The sequence below is a fragment of the Callithrix jacchus genome, chromosome 9 (genome assembly GCF_049354715.1).
Source record: "Callithrix jacchus isolate 240 chromosome 9, calJac240_pri, whole genome shotgun sequence".
Classification (NCBI taxonomy): Eukaryota; Metazoa; Chordata; class Mammalia; order Primates; family Cebidae; genus Callithrix; species Callithrix jacchus.
The window spans coordinates 49210835-49230210 of record NC_133510.1 but is presented as its reverse complement, the minus strand read 5'-3'; the positions used below and the strand labels follow the sequence as shown (position 1 = coordinate 49230210).

Below are 19376 nucleotides of genomic sequence, written 5' to 3'. Positions count from 1 at the left end.
AGCGAGGGACGGCCGCGCGCGCCAGCTGCCAGGCGGGGATCGGGCGGCGCCGAGCTGAGGTAGCGAGGGACTAGCTCCCGGATGTGGAGAAGCTGGGGAGAAGGCGTGGGAGGAAGATGGACTCGGTGGAGAAGGGGGCCGCCACCTCCGTCTCCAACCCGCGGGGGCGGCCGTCCCGAGGCCGGCCGCCGAAGCTGCAGCGCAACTCTCGCGGCGGCCAGGGCCGAGGTGTGGAGAAACCCCCGCACCTGGCAGCGCTAATTCTGGCCCGGGGAGGCAGCAAAGGCATCCCCCTGAAGAACATTAAGCACCTGGCGGGGGTCCCGCTCATTGGCTGGGTCCTACGTGCGGCCCTGGACTCAGGGGCCTTCCAGAGGTGCGCATGTGCGAGAGTGGGCGGCGCGGCCTGGGCTGGGGTCGGGAGAGGGAGCCGGGCTGCTGGAGGGCTGGGCCCCCGGGGCCACCGCTCCTGGCAGGGGCCCATGGCTCTTGCCAGGGACGTGCAAGATCCGGGGTGCCTGGGGCCGGGCTGAGAGCCTAGGAGGAAGGGCTGTAGCTCTTTCCTTGTTCTGTAGCTGCCAACGGTCATAACCTGGGACAGTTCCTGTCCGGGCCCCTGAGAATCATCCGAAAAGGGGGAGATTACACCTCCCCAACCGTCCCCTCCTCCTGGTTGACCTTACGGGGAAAAGTAAAGGAGGCCACCCCCGTGCAACGTGTGTGATAATCTGTGAACTCCTTTGAACGGGGGCCACTGAGGCTCCCCTGTTGCTCGCCCTCTGATAACTGCTTGGTGCTGATCGATTAGGGAGGCTTAAGATTTCTGAATGGAGTTGAGTGTCGGGGTGTCGGAGCTGAATTTCCAGCTCAGCTTGGAGATTTTTTTCCTAACCTTTGAAAAATACTCTAGCTATCTGCCTGTGAGTCAGCACAATCTAGAAAGCTCCCTACATTTATAAATACGTGAGACCCAGAGGGAAGGTATACAGCTGGTTGTTTTATGATATATTAATACTTACAAATCATTTAATCATACCTTTGGAACCTTGCCTGCCCTAATGACAGTTTTAATTATGCATCATTTAGATAACATTGCCAAATTGGTCAGGAGTTACAAGCTGATGTCATTCATAAAAGAGATAAAATCTGTGCCAAGAATGAATTTACACATATAGCTTCAACCTAATTACATTTGATTGTGTCGTTATCGTGGAAATTAATTTATGCTAACCTTTTGATGTTTTGGTTTTTAAAGAGATGACTATTTCTGAAGTCGTCTTTTTTTTGAACCTATAATTGCTTACTCTTATGAATATATGGGTAAATGATTTTCATTTTCATTTAAGCAGTCTTGTTTAAAAAAGAGAGATGCCAAAAAAGTATAAATGTACCAGTTTTCTTTATGTTTCAACCCAAAGGAAGTCCTGGGTGGAGCAAGGCAAACATGAGCCAGCACTGAGAAGAGAACACTAGTGCAATAGGAAGTGTGCAAAGCAGAAATAGGGAAAGATCTGGGGATTTTGTTCAATTCAGTAGATATTTATGGAGCCCTAATTTCTGCTATACATGTCCAAGGGAATATCAAGACGATTGGGACACAGTTTTTGTCTTTGTGGAGCTCACAGACCGTGGGATATTTTTTCCTTCTTAGAAAGGGTACAAACTGAAAAGGACTGAGAGAAGTAGATGCATCCAGGCAGCAGTAACAAAGTAAAATAGCATTTTTTGAAATGAACTGGAGCTCAAAGTCATATTTACAGTAAATTGAGAACAAAACTATCAATACAATTTTTAAGTCTTTAGGTTGTATATGTCAGGAGACCCCTTTCAAACTAGCTTAACGAGAGGGGAAGGCTTATTTCAGGTACAATCAGATTCAAGGACAAAAAAATGATTCATTCATTCAGCACACTTACTGCCTACCTACTATGTAACATGCACTATTGTAGGTACCATACCAGGTGTAGTAGCAGTAGAGACAGCCCTTAGTCTCATAGAGTTTATGTTATAATAAGGAAAGACATGCAGTATACAAGGACATTAATATGTGTTGTATCAGGTGATGATAAATGTTTTTAAGAAAAAGTAAAGCAGGCTAAGAGGATGGTGCACTTTGTTGCCAGAATCCTCAGTTTCTTATTTATGGATAGACACTTTATGAAGAAAGCTTCAAGGTGGTTGTACTGGGAACTGCTCAACTCTCAGGGTATGTAATAACTTGCTCCAAACCTCTGCACCAAGAGACTCGACCAAGCCCTGTCATGGCTTCTAGCTGCTTAAGGCCATGTACTTAGGATGATGTCAGATTCCCTTAAAATGCCTACCTGAAGAGGCTCAAAGCTGCCAGAATTTCCTGATTGTTTCAGGAAAAACCTGGTGATAGGCCCCTGAACTCTTTAGACAGTTAGTTTAGAAAGCTTGCAATTATAAAAACTTTCTCTGCCCTTTGAGATGTAAATCTAACACATAAAACTGTTTCCTCAAGGACCTGAGAGCCCCAGAACCCTGTCTCAATGAAATGGGAGCTTTCTTGAAAATAACTCTTATTCTCCTTCCTAGTCCCTCTGGGAAGATAAGGGGCTAAGTTCAGTGGACACCTTGCTTCAACTTGCTCAGTTGCCTTCTTTCATAAAGATAGAAGATTGTTTCTCTTCCGGATAAGCACCAGTTAGCAAATCAGGATGGCCTAGTCACGTGGACTAAGCCCCCTGAGCATCCCTCTGTGCCTTTTCCTTAGCACACCTTAGCGTTTATACTCCAGCCTTTTGTTCTCTGGGACTGTGAATGCATTTCACTCTGGACTCCTTTTCCCTATTGCAGTAGTAACAGAATACAGTCTGTCCTTAACACTTTAGTCGCTGACTTTGTGTATCTTTGATACGGGTCCTCATATTCTTCCTAGTTTAAATGTAGTCAGAAGGAGCACTCTCCTAGAGCTTTAACAAGTTTCACTGTGCCTCATTGGATACCCTGCTTATTCTTAAATCAGTCACTATGGCAAGTAGAACACAGTGGTTGTGTTGGTACAGTATAGTTGCATCTTCCACTCTTGGACCCAACAATGCAGCCCCCACTGATTGACATGACAGGTTCATCAAGAGGAAAACTGGAGTACAATTATCAAAAGTGAGAGGGAGTAGATTCTGATGGTCAAAACCCAACAACCAACCAAGCAGGCATTGAGGATTTTTCTATGAAATGATTGGAAAATATGTGTATATATTGATCAGTGATTTTCCTGTTTCCACATTTTAGCATTTGTACTAGCATCAACTTTTTTTGTACCGATTAGTTTTTAATTTTATTTAATACATCTAGACTAGAGTATAAGCTCATTGACCATAGGGATAATGTTTTATACTTCTTCAAGCCACCTGTGATATCTGTCTTTATGTTAATAGTGGCGATTAGAAGAAATAACATTAGATGGGCATGGTGGCTCATAACTGTAATCCCAGTACTTTGGGAGGCCAAAGGCAGGCGGATTACATGAGGCCAGGAGTTTAAGACCAGCCTGGCCAACATGACAACCCCATCTCTACCAAAAATACAAAAATTAGATGTAGTGACACACACCTGTAATCCCAGCTACTCAGGAGTAGCTGGAGACTAAGGCAGGAGAATCACTTGAACCCGGGAGGTGGACATTGCAGTGAGCTGAGATTGGGCCACTGCACTCTAGCCTGGGCAACACAGCAAGACACTGTCTCAAAAAAAAAAAAAAAAAAAAACCTAGCAAAATGAATATATTTCTAACTTACAGTATCATGTGAATTTACTCTGTTCAATTTTTGTGGCTATGTGTTGTTTGTCATTGTTTCCAGGGATCTGGAAAGATTAGGTTGAAAGGTAATACAAGGGACCAGCACTTCTTCCTGCACGAAGCCTTTACTGATCCCTCAGTGAAAAGTAATTGTGCCTTTGTTTTTCTGTACATAACAATGTTGTTTGTTCCTTCATTTAGTGCATGCCCTATGCAGGGAGATCAGATCATAGACCCTGAAGTCAACCTATGGCTTTGAATTCTCGCATCACCATGTATTAGCTGTGCAACCTTGGGTAAATCGCTTAACCTCTGTGTGCCTCAGTCTCTTCATCTGCAAAATGTACTGAAGTGTCTACCTCACAGGCTTGTTGAGGGGATTACGTGAGATAATGTATGTGCAGCCCTTAGAACAGTACCTAACACATAGTATGTAATCTATTATTAACATTTTCGCCTTGTTTAGAAGGTTTTTACTATCTTCCATGCTTATAAAATGGGAACGTTGTAATGATCTTCAAAATTCTTTCTAGTGCTAACATTCTTTGACTTGGAAGAGTTGATGGAAATATGTCTTTATTTTCTATTTCAGTTCCAGTGGTCAGCAGACCTTTTCTGTAAAGGGCCAGATAGTAAATATTTTAGGTTTTGCAAGCCAGATGGTCTCTCTTGCAGCCACTCATCTCTGCAGTTGTATGTTGTGAAAGTGGCCATGACAATACATAAATGAAAGTGTGTGGCTGTATTCCAATAAAATGTTACAGACACAGGCAGAGGAGTGGGCAGAATTTGGCCTGGGGAGACTCCTGCCATACAAGCTGAAAAGCTTCTTGTGAGCAAGTACCCTCTTAATTCATCTTGGTATGGTTTATATATTAGATCATTAAAATGTGTTGCCTTGAATTCAGTTGACATACTATGAAGTTGTAGGAGGACTTTGGAGCACGCTTCTTGTCTCCTACCCTCTCCTTTCTTCCTTCAAAAAATATTTACCTTAGGAGAGAACTGAAGAAAATTGCAGCTGTCTGATTTGTGTTTTTCAAGGCTAGAAGATACCTTTGAGATTACTTTGTTCACAACCACAATTTGACTTAATTGAGGCAGATTTCTCTGGCCTGCTCAGAATCAAAGCTAACCGTACTTTTCAAGGTTGTTAACTTTGCATACTAACTAGACTAGTTAGCAGTTAAGAAAAATGCTGAGATAATTTTTTTGCCTTTAGTACAGAGTTATTGCCACAGTTGATTTTGTAAGAGCTTAATTTTCAACAGTGGTTCAGTGCTGTGTAAGTAAACCTCAGAAGAAATTGATTTGTAAGTGTTGCCTAACATACTTGTGAAAAATAAACATGCTTTAGTTTTATGCTTAGCGTATAGATTTTTGATTAGTGAAAGGCCTATGCTGTTATTATCCCTAAAATGGCAGCTTATGATTTAAAATAGTTGTCACAAGCACCATGGTTGATATTCCTGTTGGTCCTGTTAGATGTGGTGTGACTTCATTTGAGGCTAAATCCACTGGCATTAGACTGACATTCACTCTGCTCAACTGGCCTGTTTGTTCACTTGTTCATTTCTCATTTGCCCATCCTCATGTCCCTAAACCAAAGGAAAATTATCAACTCACTTAGTCCCTTTCATAGGTGATGATCATAGGATTTTAAGTGTATGCATGGCATACTATTTTCATAGTGTAATTGCTCTACATAATGCATACAAATTAGACATTTGGAATTTTGAAGGTCTAGAAGCAGAACTTTCAGGCTACCTTCTGAAGATTGAGTGTGAGGATTAAGTGAGACAGAGTAGTTGTTACTTTATTACCATTCCTATTTAAGTATTTTGAATAGATAAAATTTACTAAATGTTTATTCTGTGGTAAATACTTTATATTTAATCCTCTAAACAACTATATGAGGTACCCACTATTATTACTTACCTCCATTTTACTGAATTTTGAGGCAGAGGGAGATTATGGATTTTTCCGGCGGTCATATAACTAGCATGTAGTGAAGAGAGAATTGAACCTCTTCCTTCAGGACCCATTCTCTTAACCTCTTACTGTTTCATTCATTCAGTAGATCTATATTGAGCACCGGATATGTAGCAGGCACTTCGAAAGTACTTTGTAAAAAATAAAGCATTGAAAAGAGCATAATTACCTAATTGATCTCACTTCTCTTTTCCTGATGAAACAGTTTAAAGAGAATTACAGTGCTATATTGGCCTCAGTCTTTATTGATAGGCCAAGACTTTCTCAAGAAAATATACTGTATACATAAAATATTATATCTCTAGTGCACAGAATCATGCCTGGGACAGAATAGGCACTCAGTAAATAGTTCATAAATGAAGGAATGAATGAATGAAAGAAGGGAAGAAGGAAAAAAAGCAAACCTTCAAAATTCTATTTTTGTTTTTTTTTTTTAACTTTTAAATATTTCTTAAAGATTACTGAACCTTCTGGTATTGAATTTTCATTGCAGTAAAAATCAGGCTTCAGTAATTTATTTCAATTAATAGTGTAAATTAGATGTCAAATGACCATATTTTTTGCTTTCCCTGTTTATTTTTTACTGTATTCTAATTACATCTTATCATCCTCCCCTCACCTTCTGTATTTTAAAAATCCACTGGGTTTTTATTTGTACTTTACTTTGTTATATACCTTTGACTGTGACATTTCCAGAGAGAATTTTTTTTCCCCATTATTTCAGATTTCAAGATGGAGGAAAATGGGGGCTCCCATGTTCTGCCTTGCACAGAGTGACATGAGTAGATATCACGGGACTCCTGACCCCTAGCCAGTGGCTCATCTTGTTTGCTGGGCTTCCTTTGATTTTTTTTTTCTCATTGACTTTATTCCTTGATTTAAATCCTTCTATAAATATTAAAGGGAATAAATGAAATAAATAAATGAAATCCAAGGATGTTAGAAAATTTTCTTTAGTTTCTCACTTTCTTTTTACTCTTGGTAATTGAGCAGGAGTATCACTTGTGGTCAGGGGTTCAAGACCATCCTGGCCAACACGGCAAAACCCAATCTCTATTAAAAATACAAAAAATTAGTCAGGTGTGGTGGCATATGCCTATAATCCCAGCTACTCGGGAGGCTGAGGCATGAGAATTGCTTGAACCCAGGAGGTGGAGGTTGCAGTGAGTAGATATTGCGCCACTGCACTCCAGCCTGAGTGACAGAGCAAGACTCCGTCAGAAAAACAAACAAAACATACAGTTCTTCTTTCCTTCAGTAGATATCGAAAGAGTGGGATAAAAGGAAATTTGTGTGTGTGTGTGTGTGTGTGTGTGTGTGTGTATACATATATATATACACACACATTATATATATATATATATATACACACACACATGCAAAGACTGTAAGTCATTAAGATATCTTTGAATAAATCACTATTAAAACATCGTGGGTTTATTTTTTTTTTTTTTGGTTTTTGTCTTTGTTTTTTTTTTGAGACAGGGTCTCGCTATGTCTCTCAGGAGTGCAGTGACGCAATCTCGGCTCACTGCAACCTCTGCCTTTCAGGTTCAAGTGATCCTCCTGCCTCGTCTCCCTAGTAGCTGGGATTACAGGCATGCACCACCATGCCCAGCTAATTTTTCTGTTTTTAGTAGAAAGGGGGTTTCACCGTGTTGGCCAGGCTGGTCTCGAACTCATGACCTCAGGTGATCTACCTGCCTCAGCACCGCAAAGTGTTGGGATTACAGGTGTGAGCCTCCAGACCCGACCAAACATTGTGGCTAGAGTAGTGTTCACATCTTCTGCTTCTATGGGAATTTGTGATTGTCCAGGAAACAAAACTTCAACAGAAACTGTTGTATACCTCCCCAAAATAGCATTTTGCCTAGTCATCATTTTATAAAGTCTAAATAGGCAACTGTGTAACCTGTGTTTGAGTATTAAGTTAAAGTTTCTTGAGCCAATGAAGTCATGTTCTCCATGTTTCTTGTTATCAATGGCTGTAACCCAGCTGATTCTATATCTATCCTTTGTTTGTTTAAAAAAAAGAGTTGTATTATCCGATTGTTTTTTGAGCCCAGACGTGGGCATTTATTCTCTTCTAAGCTTGAAACTGTTTTACCTTTAGGGTTTGACTAAGCCAGGTCCATTTTTTTTTTTTTTTTAGCAAGTATATTAAAATATTTTATGCCATATTTTGGACTTGGATGGAGAATAAGCAAGATTTTAAATTTTCTTTAGCTTTGACTTCTAGTGCTTTTTGAAAATCATTTAATTTACATTCAGGGTTATATGGCAGGTTTGTTACAGAGGTAAATTGCATGTTGCAGGGGTTTGGTGTACAGATTATTTTGTCATCCAGGTAATAAGCATAGTACCTGATAGGTAGGTTTTTGATCCTCACCCTCCTTCTACCCTCCACCTTCAAGTAGGCCCCAGTGTCTGTTGTTCCTTTCTTTTTATGAAGTATCTCTGGCCCTGGCAAGGTGGCTCATGCCTGTAATCCCAACACTTTGGGGAGGCCAAGGCAGGCAGATCACCTGAGGTCGGGAGTTCGAGACCAGCCTGACCAACATGGAGAAACCCCATCTCTACTAATAATACAAAAACTAGCCAAGTATGTGCTGCATGCCTGTAATCCTAACTACTCGGGAGGTTGAGGCACAAGAATTGCTTGAACCCGGGAGGCAGTAGTGGTGGTGAGCCGAGATCACGCCGTTGCACTCCAGCCTGGGCAACAAGAGCGAAACTCCATCTCAAAAAAAATAAAGAACATCTAGGACTGGCTTTTTATTTATTAACATATTTATATACAAAATACTTTATAATTTCTTACATTTTATACTCCTTTGGATCTTTAACATCATTATCATTGTGCAAAAACGATTCTCACATTACATAAGCTGTATTTTTATGGTTACAGAGCCCCATTTAATTGTTAATGATTTGTTTTGATTTGGCTGTTTCATTTGTTTTTTAATATCTGAACAGTGTATGGGTTTCGACAGACCATGATGAAATTGAGAATGTGGCCAAACAATTTGGTGCACAAGTTCATCGAAGAAGTTCTGAAGTTTCAAAAGACAGCTCTACCTCACTAGATGCCATCATAGAATTTCTTAATTATCATAATGGTATGAGTTTATTCAAACTTTTATGTACTTTGCTACTTCCTTTATCATCTCGTGAGACTTGTTTTAACATTTGAATTCCAAACCTTAATGTTACTTGCTTGCAAGGAACTTTTTTTTAATATCCTTTTCATTTCTCTTGTCTTTTTAAGAGGTTGACATTGTAGGAAATATTCAAGCTACTTCGCCATGTTTACATCCTACTGATCTTCAGAAAGTTGCAGAAATGATTCGAGAAGAAGGATATGATTCTGTTTTCTCTGTTGTGAGACGCCATCAGTTTCGATGGAGTGAAATTCAGAAAGGAGGTAATGTCTTACCAGTCTTTATTTTAGATCATTTTGTTGAGAATCAACTTTCATTGTATATAAATATTCTTTAGGCATGAGGAGAGCAAAAAGGGAGCTATAAAAGAGAATGTTTGATTCATTACTTTAGTAGGTAATGACATTTACAATCAGTTCAAAATCTGTTATTGAGCCAACACAGCTAGACCACATTATTTCTTTGCTTTACTCTTTACAGAGGGACATTCAGATCCTCTTATTTCTATTTGCCTTTTGAGGCAGACATGCCGTTTTTCTAGATCAAATACTTTTATGTTTGTTCTAGACATGTTTGATGAACTCCATACAAATTATATGGAAATAGAAAGCATCCACCCAAGTGTTCTGAAGGATCTCAAGAATGACATTCTGAAGTTCTACCCCAGATTTGTAACTCCATATATAAGAAGGGTTTCATAGGGTTTACTAGGCATTTCGCCTGACATGTCCAGTGTGCTATCAATCTGACTGATTTTCCATTCAGCAGTGTGCATTCGAGTTGTTTCTTAGGGATTCCATTTTCTGTTGAAATTCTCTATTTTTTAATCCATTTTAAAAAGTCTTTTCTTCTTATTTAACATATTTTTGATAGCTGTTCAAAAGTCCTTGATTGCGAATTTCAACATCTAGTCACTTACAGTTCTGTACTATGACTACTTCTCTCTTGATTGTGAGTCACATATTTCTGCCTCTTCATTTGGCTCATGTTTAATTGTATATCTGGCATAGACACTAGAATACATATTTTCCTCCAGAGGGGGTATACCCTTTCTTCTATCAGGCAGATAGGATAAGGAGCTGATCACTTTGATCCAATTAGGAGTTGGGCTGGGTTGAAACTTTAATTTCATCTCACCTCTTAGTATAGGTGTCTTATCAGGAGATATATCTTGTATGTGTTGCCAACACTCACACCCATCCCCTACACTTGCTAACAAGACTCTAAGGGATCTGCAGACCACAATTGTATAATGATCTCTCCCTGCTTTCCAGCCCATTCCCAGCTTCCCATACAGTATACTCAGCCTAAGTCTTGTAGGGGGAAGCGTTAGGTGGGAAGAACTAGCTGTACGTTTGTAGTTCCTACAGATGACAATCTGTAACTCAAGTCCGCAAGGCCATTAAAACCCCATGTAGTTTTTGCCTACCTCAGCAGAGTCCCTCTGATTATGCAAAGCTTGATCTCTCTTGCATCTTCTCCTCATACTCAGCAGACATGCCCAGGAAGAAAACAGCCACTGATACTAGGAAAGACTTGTCCCTCTCTTTCCTTTTCTTCAAAGTGAATTGTCTAGTTGGTTTATTACCTATCTCCACCCTAGACTGTACACTCATGAGAGTAAAGAGAGTTCTGGTCCCTACTCTGTAGCCATTGTCTATAGAGCTATGTTATCTCTAGCTATTTCATTTGTATTTACTAAGGTTTTTTCCTGGGTTATTTCAAACACTGGGGTGGAATTGAACAGGGGATGGTTTAGTTAGTCAAGGTTATTCCTAGAAGCCTTTATACATACAGAAATGACAGCAAAAAGTGAAGAAAGATTCTGGAGAATAATTAGCTGTTATAGACACACACACACACACACACACACACACAGATTTGAGGAACACTCAGTGAAAAGGCAAAGAAATCTCTATTTGGCAATACCAAAGGCTTCACTGATTACATTATGTTCTATTAATTAACGTTGGCATTACTGAGCCTTTATTATCATGTATACTCATAAACATAATATATTATGTTTAGTATGTTTTTAAGTGATAGGAATATATGTTATATAAACATTTTCATCAATATAAAATCTTCAATGATTTAATGGAGAAATATTTAATTTTCAGTAATAATTCTAGAAAAACAAGTTCTCAACCTTATCAGAAAAATAACATATTTCTATATATGCAAACAATGAGAAATAGATTAAAGGGCTCACATTTGAATATAGGTATTTTAAAACTACTGTAAAGCTACTTTAAGGTGTGAGAAAAAAGTTCTTTATCAGACCAGGTGCAGTGGCTCACATCTGTAATCCCAACACTTTGGGAGGCCGAGGAGGGCAGATCACAAGGTCAGGAGTTTGAGATCAGCCTGGCCAATATGTGAAATCCTGTGTCTACTGAAAATACAAAATTAGCCAGGCATGGTGGCCTGCTCCTGTAGTCCCAGTTACTCGGAAGGCTGAGGCAGGAGAATCGCTTGAACCTGGGAGACAGAGGTTGCAGTGAGCTGAGGTTGTGCCACTGCACTCCAGCCTGGGTGACAGAGTGAGACTCAGTCTGAAAAAGAAAAGGTTATTTACCTAGATAGAGAAATGCCCTGCATTCTGAGTTCATTTTTATTAACTTTTTTAAAGTTACTAAATGAACACTTTCTTCAGAGCAACATGGACTTATTTTAACTTTTTGCTTTTAGTTCGTGAAGTGACCGAACCTCTGAATTTAAATCCAGCTAAACGGCCTCGTCGACAAGACTGGGATGGAGAATTATATGAAAATGGCTCATTTTATTTTGCTAAAAGACATTTGATAGAGATGGGTTACTTACAGGTTTGTACCTTCATTCTGCATAAACCTTTTAAGCTCTTTTGTGTGCATACTTTGAGTTCTAGGGAAGAAGTATGGTACAATTTCTCTATGGTAAAGAAAAGTATCAATCTATAGAGGAAAGGTAATACCTGACAAGATTTGTCATCTGAGGCATTTATCCTGCAGGTTTACCCCAAAGTGATCATTGGAATCCATTCAGTAAATATGCAAGGAATTTTGCTACAGTGATAAAAACTGAATCAAGTACTGCATGTCTGCACATGTCCTGGTACTCGTATTATTTTATTCAAAACTATGTAATCCATGTTTGTGTTGTAGTTATGTTGTGGCTGTAGGGTTGAATAACTTCTATTGCTTTAAAAAGACAGACAGTGTCTAGAGGTGAAAAGAGTAACAGCCTGGCCTTCAGGAAACCCGGCTTCTAATTCTAACTCTTTTATTATGTAACCTTGAATATATATCATTTTATCTGTCCTGACTCATTTCTCTCATTTTCAAATAAGGGATTTAATGTCTCTCATTTTAGAGCCCGCAACATGGTTGCACGTATTTCTTAACTTGTTAATTTTAGTTATTATTTATTACTTACTGTGTACTGTGGAGTATGTGAAACACTTTGCATATGTTATCTTATGTAATCCACATAGCAGCTGAATGAAGTGGACATTTTTACCCAGTTTTTCAGAGGAGGAAAACTGCATCTCTGGAAAACAAAGTAATTGATTCAAGGCAAAAACAGCTAGTAAATGGTACTGTCAGGATTTATACTCAGGTTCTTATTTTACTCAAGAAATAGCATTTTTAAAAAGAAAGAGAGAAACCTCTCCACTGTGTAATAAAAATTCCAGTGTGACTCTTATTCTGAGCAAAAGAGAAAAACATTTTTACAGATCATCTGGTTAGTGTATAGGCAAACTATAGACTGGCTGTTTAAATTTAGGTGTTCAGAAAAATTAGATTTGACATACATAGATACTAACATTTTTAAGCTCTTTTCTAAGGACCACGGTGTAACCCATTCTTAAAGTGTGGAGAAAAATGTTTCTCATTAAAACAAGATTTATGAAGAGACTAACAATTTGGGGGAAAAAAATGAAATTGTCCAGTAATTGATCTGGTCATTCAAATAATTACTATCAGAAGAAAGGCCCCTTCTTTTGCCCCTTGCCCTAGAATCAAGACACTGCCCTTGCCTTTGTCCACATAATCTTGGATGACTATTAGCCATTTTCATCTGTAGCTCAGGGATCTAAGAAAACTGGACAACAGACGCTACAGTTCTTTTTCCTCCCCTGTGTTGTCTGTTAGTTGCAAATTAGAACAAATTCCAAAAACCTTTATACTGCTTTTGGATAATCACAGTAGAGACTTCCTTAAAAAAAGAGGATACAACTAAGGGATTTCCACAAAATCCCTGTGGTCAGAATCCTGGAAGAGGTAACATTTCTGCTTTTTCAATATTAAAATAGAAATTAATTAAAAAAAAAAATAGAGAACTTGAACTAGATAGAATTTGAAAAATGTTAAGGTTGTTTGTTTGGTGTAAGCTTTCTCCGTAAAAAAAAAAAAAAATCAAGCTGGGCGTGGTGGCTCAAGGGTGTCATCTCAGCACTTTGAGAGGCCAGCTTGAGGCCAGGTTTCCAAGACCAGCCTTGGCAACATAGAGAGATCTTATATCTACAAAAAACTTTTTAAAAATTTAGCCAGGGATGGTAGTATATGCCTGTACTACCAACTCCTTAGGAGGCTGAAGTTGGAGGATTACTTGAGCCCAAGATTTCAAGGTTATAATGAGCTGTGATAGCGCCATTGCACTCCAGCCTGAGCGGCAGAGTGAAACCCCTGTCTCTAAAAAATAAAAAGTAAAAATAAATTAAAAAATCATTTTGACTGATTTTTTACTGAGTTACTCATTTTTCTCAGTACTGCAGAAATAAATTCATTGTTCTGTATTAAAGTTTTGTTATATGTGAATGAATATTAAAAACTGTATTCATGACATTTGTTCTATCTTCAGGGTGGAAAAATGGCATACTATGAAATGCGAGCTGAGCATAGTGTGGATATAGATGTGGATATTGATTGGCCTATTGCAGAGCAAAGAGTTTTAAGGTAAAAACAAACAAATCTATATAGACTTTCTACTAAGTCCTAATAATTATACTTCTTGATACTGATTTCTGAAACCTCAAACATCTTAGGATCTTTGTAATTACTTTGTTCATGTGAGGAAGATGAATGTAAAATATGTGTTTACATGGCTTATTCAATAAACTGCGAAACACATTATCTGGTTAGACCATACAATTTTTAGTTATTGCACTATAAGTCGAAATGTATATGTCAAGTAAATTTGAAGAGTAATGTTTGAATAATTGATTGGAGGGTGACATTTAATTCATTGGTTTAGCCAGATGAGAGGGAGTGATTAGTATTGCACTTGTACTCAAAGGTCTATTTTGGTTTCTTTTAGATATGGCTATTTTGGCAAAGAGAAGCTTAAGGAAATAAAACTTTTGGTTTGCAATATTGATGGATGTCTCACCAATGGCCACATTTATGTATCAGGAGACCAAAAAGAAATAATATCTTATGATGTAAAAGATGCTATTGGGATAAGTTTATTAAAGAAAAGTGGTATTGAGGTATGTGCTCCCTGAATATAGCAGTATTTTATAATATTTTGATTCAGGGTCAAAGAACATGCAAGGAATTAAGAGATTTAAATTTTTAGTATTAACTATTAAAATACCTGAAATTTGACCTTCATATGCCTAGAAAATTATTGTACTATTTATTTTTTCTCTTCTTTTAGAAGAGTAGAATTAGGAATTTGTTAAGCAGCAAATAGTATTTCTTGTTTATTCAGTAACTATACACATACTACTTTTAAATGGGAGCTATCTAGTATTTCTCATAGGATCTTGCAACAAAAGAGATTCCCTAGATAATACGTATGCCATTTTAAAAAAAGAAAGTATCTTGTGGATTTTTAAAATCTAGCTTATTCTTATCAATGACATTTTTGATTCAAAATAATGTTTATTTTTTTAATGAAGGCTAAGATAATTAAAATTCACTAAAAATCCTAAATATGTGTTGCTAAGCAGCACAAGAGAAGTTATAGACTTTCCTCTGGATAAACTGAACTATAGGAGTATCTTAGATTAGTATCAGACAATATATGTCATTTTTTTTTATCTGTAGATAGAATCCTTTCTATTGTAGAAAATAAAATACTGTGTTTCACCTTTATTGGGCTATTAGAAATAAAATAAGCTTTAATTTTATTTTAAAATGAGAATCAGTTTTCTTACTTAGGCCTTCAGAAGGTTAAAAGATGACTCATTTGTGATTTGGATTAACTACAAGGTTAATTATTATGAAAGATTTCTGTTTTCTTCACTTTTTAATTTTTCCCTTCTTCCTCCGATCCTTTTTTCTAAGGTGAGGCTAATCTCAGAAAGGTCCTGTTCAAAGCAGACGCTCTCTTCTTTAAAACTGGATTGCAAAATGGAAGTCAGTGTATCAGACAAGCTAGCAGTTGTAGATGAATGGAGAAAAGAAATGGGCCTGTGCTGGAAAGAGGTGGCATATCTTGGTTGGTATATTTTTATTCATATGTAATAAAATGGACCAGGATTTATTTACTTATTTTAAAAGAAACAAGTAAATTAGAAGGCACATCCCCCAAATGGGCATGATTGTAGGGAAATAGGAACTCTCTTACACTGCTAATCAAAGTGTTAAACGGGACAGTCTTTCTGGAGGTTAGTTGAATAATACATATCAAATATAGAATGATTACTAGCACAAGCTGTGAAGTCAGACCGCACTACTGATTAGCCAGTTATGATAAGATTAATGTCGTTTCCTCATCTGTAAACTGGAGATACCAAGAGTACCTATTATCATAGGGCTCTGGTAGGGATTAATAAAATAATCTGAGTAAAGCACTTAGCAGAATTTCTGGTACATAGGAATTACACTGAATATTTTTGGCTGTTAATTGAATGTACATACTTTTTCCTCCAAATTCCAATTCCAGGAAAGAAATAAGACAAATGGGCCAATAGTGAAGTTAAAAGAACCCACTTAACCTGCAAAAAATAGAATGAATGTCCCTAAAAAGGCATACTGTGCAACCATTAAACAGTGCTGTGATCTGTATTTATTTGCATGATCAGATACAGCAGTAAGTTTTTCACTTTAATATTAAACAAATGCACGTACAGTTAGCTATGATGATATGCAGCATGAAATGGTTGTGGGAACTTTAAGCTTCCTGCTTACATAGCTATAGTCTGATGATGTCAACATTTTAAAATTGATAATGATAAGTTATGAAGATGCATAACAACGACAAATCATGTATGAAAGAAATATTTACAAGGGTAATATGAACCTCAAAATAAGAAGCACAGGAATACTTTGGGAGCATGTGATCTGGAGACTTCAGGAATAACCCTTAAACCGCACATGAGGATTCAATGCACATAAATACTGCAGAAGGTTTGTTAAAGACAGATCCAATTTTTATTAGAAGAAAACAATTTTAATGGAATATATAAGAAATTCTAGCTAAAGTTAGTATCTTTGGGATATTAAGCAAGCTTCTATATGCCTTAGTTTTCTACTTAGAATATAAACACAAACCAAATTTTTAAAGACTATTAGAAAGAAAAACAGGCCAGGGACAGTGGCTCACACCTGTAATCCCAGCACTTTAGGAGGCCAAGGCAGGCAGATCATGAGGTCAGGAATTCGAGACCAGCCTGGCCAACATGGTGAAACCCCGTCTCCACTAAACATAAAAAAAATTAGCCAGGCATGCACTAGCATGCCTGTAATCCCAGCTACTCGGGAGGCTGAGGCAGGAGAATTGCTTGAACCTGGGAGGCAGAGGTTGCAGTGAGCCAAAATCACTCCACTGCACTCCAGCGTGGTCAACAGAGTGAGACTCCATCTCAAAAAACAAAGAGAAAGAAAAGCAAAGATAATATAAAATGCTTAACATAGTGCCTACAGATGGTAATAAGTGTATCATTTATATAGGTAAAACTCTAGAATTATATGTGTCAAAATGTAGTGATTATCTACAAATAGTGATAATTAGGATGATTTTGATTGTTTTTGCTTTTTTTTAAAAAAAAAAATCTTTTTACCACAAATATGTATTACTTATATGACATTTTAAAAAAAGAAACACTTTAAAAAGAGACTAAAAGAATAGAGAATAGCTTTTAAATTTTTATTTTAACAGAGCAGGCCAGGCATAATGGCTCAGGTCTATAATCCCACAACTTTGGGAAGCTGAAGCAGGCAGATCCCTGGAGCTCAGGAGTTTAAGACCAGCCTTAGTGGAAACTTAGTGAGTCCCTGTGTCTACCAAAAAAAAAAAACAAAACCACTCAGCAGTGTTTATGTGGGTGACATAAACATCTAAAAATATATTTCTTAAAAAAAAATCAATACTTTTATAAGTAAAATTTAGTAAGCAGAGTTTAAAGACTGGATTATGCAAATACTAACTTTAATTTGTATTGTCTTTTAGTGAAAACAATTCAAATTTCAACACATTTAGTAATAAAAGAGAAAATTTCAGTAGATAAGCATGGTACAAATTTAAAAGAAACTCTTTTCAACCAAGATTTTATTGTTGTATGTGGTCTAAAGTATAGTAATAGTTTATTCAGAATGGTGAATTGAAGATACTGGGAGCTTCTAAAATGCATCCTATTCCAAAAAAGGGGTTAAATGAGAGGGAGAAAAAGGATATAATTATGTCAGTTTATTTAGTATTTATTTTTATTCTTTAAAAATGGTTAATTTTTCAGCAAATATTAATAAGTGGGAATATCAATCAGAACTATTGAGATTTAAAGAGATTTAAGATATGTATAAACAAAAGACCATATGTGAACTTTAGTTCACTCCTGATTCAAATAAATTAACTATAAAAGGACAATTTTGAGACAGCTGGGGAGATCTCAACATATACTAGGTTAGTAGAGGATATTAAGGAACTATTATTAATTTTATGGGTTTCATGATATTCTATCAGATTAAAAAATTGTATCTATTATAAATAAATGCTGAAGAGTTTTTGGCTAAAGTATGATGTCTGGGAATTCCTTCCTCTCCCTCTCTTCCAAAAAACTAGGGGGCAGTGGACAGAAAACAACATTACTAAGTGATTTTAAATTCTGATAATTTTGCAATATAAAATTGAGTTTCTTGCATATATTTTAAATTTTGCTTAATAAAAATTTAAATAACTTAGAATTCATATATTAAATTTCTTACATTTGTAATATGCATGGCAGGTAGTAATTATGCTTCATTCTTCTCTAGCTGATGAGTTGATTTTTGATTGCTTAGGAAAAACTCTTGACCTCAATTATACTGTAATGTATTTTTGTTCCATCTAATCTGTAGCATTCTTATATGCAGTGCCCTTAGCTCTTACTGAAGTTGCCAGAGTTACCTGTTGGTCGTTGTCTGCATTATTTTAGCTAGAATATTCTCTGTCTCTTTAAATGTTTGCTCAGTATTTATTTTACTTGATAGGCAATGAAGTGTCTGATGAAGAGTGCTTGAAGAGAGTGGGCCTAAGTAGCGCTCCTGCCGACGCCTGTTCCACTGCCCAGAAGGCTGTTGGATACATTTGCAAATGTAATGGTGGCCGTGGTGCCATCCGAGAATTTGCAGAGCACATTTTCCTACTAATGGAAAAGGTTAATAATTCATGCCAAAAATAGAAATTAGTGTAATATTGAGAAAAAAATGATACCGCCTTCTTCAGCCAGTTTGCTTTTATTTTTGATTAAGTAAAATTCCATGTTGTAATGTTACGGAGAGTGTGATTTTGTTTGTGATATATATATTGTGCTCTACTTTTCTCTTTATGCAAGATAATTATTTAGAGACTGATTATAGTCTTTCTCAGATTTTTAGTAAATGCAAGTGAGAAACATCATCAAAATTCACTTTGTATTGTACCCTGTAAAACTGTGTATTTGTGTGCTTTCAGAGATGTTGGGATTTTATTTATCTGGGAACAATGTGTATGAATACATGCCCTCCTCTTAATAAAATTACATTTCACAAACTTGATGAAAACTGCCTTGTTGCTAAAGAATAAATCTACCAAGCATTTTCTTTGTTTCCTTTAAACATTAATCAATCTTGGTGAGAAACAAGTCACTCGATGCCGGGGTAGAGCATCTGATTGTACTTCACATATGTATTTGTAACAGTATATACATTTGTCCCTCGGTCTACATGGGGATTGGTTCCAGGACCACCCACATACACCAAAATCTGTGCATACACCCAAATCTGTGCATACTCAGTTACCAGAGTCAGCACTGTTGAACCCACATATACAAAAAGTTGGCTCTTTGTATACTGCAGGGTTCACATTCTGAGAATATTGCATTTTTGATCTGCATGCGGTTAAAAACTTCACGTAAAAGTGGACCACACAATTCAAACCCATGTTGTTCAAGGGTCAACAGTATATACAAATAGAAACATCCAAACACATTTATATGTTATGAAGGTATGTATTGATTGGGAGGAAGCAAATTATTTGCAATTACCCTTGAGTAATGGTAATTTTATATATAGGCA

General features: G+C 37.2%; 1 protein-coding gene across 1 annotated transcript; it reads left to right on the top strand.

The window, feature by feature from the left end:
- The first annotated feature begins 30 nt into the window (after positions 1–30).
- On the top strand, positions 31–18852 carry CMAS (cytidine monophosphate N-acetylneuraminic acid synthetase). Its single transcript, XM_035256103.3, has 8 exons — positions 31–376; positions 8732–8874; positions 9024–9179; positions 11608–11741; positions 13759–13853; positions 14215–14386; positions 15189–15342; positions 18312–18852. The coding sequence occupies exons 1-8, from the start codon at positions 117–119 to the stop codon at positions 18500–18502; spliced, it is 1305 nt and encodes a 434-aa protein (XP_035111994.1). The 5' UTR covers positions 31–116; the 3' UTR covers positions 18503–18852.
- Positions 18853–19376: the final 524 nt, after the last annotated feature.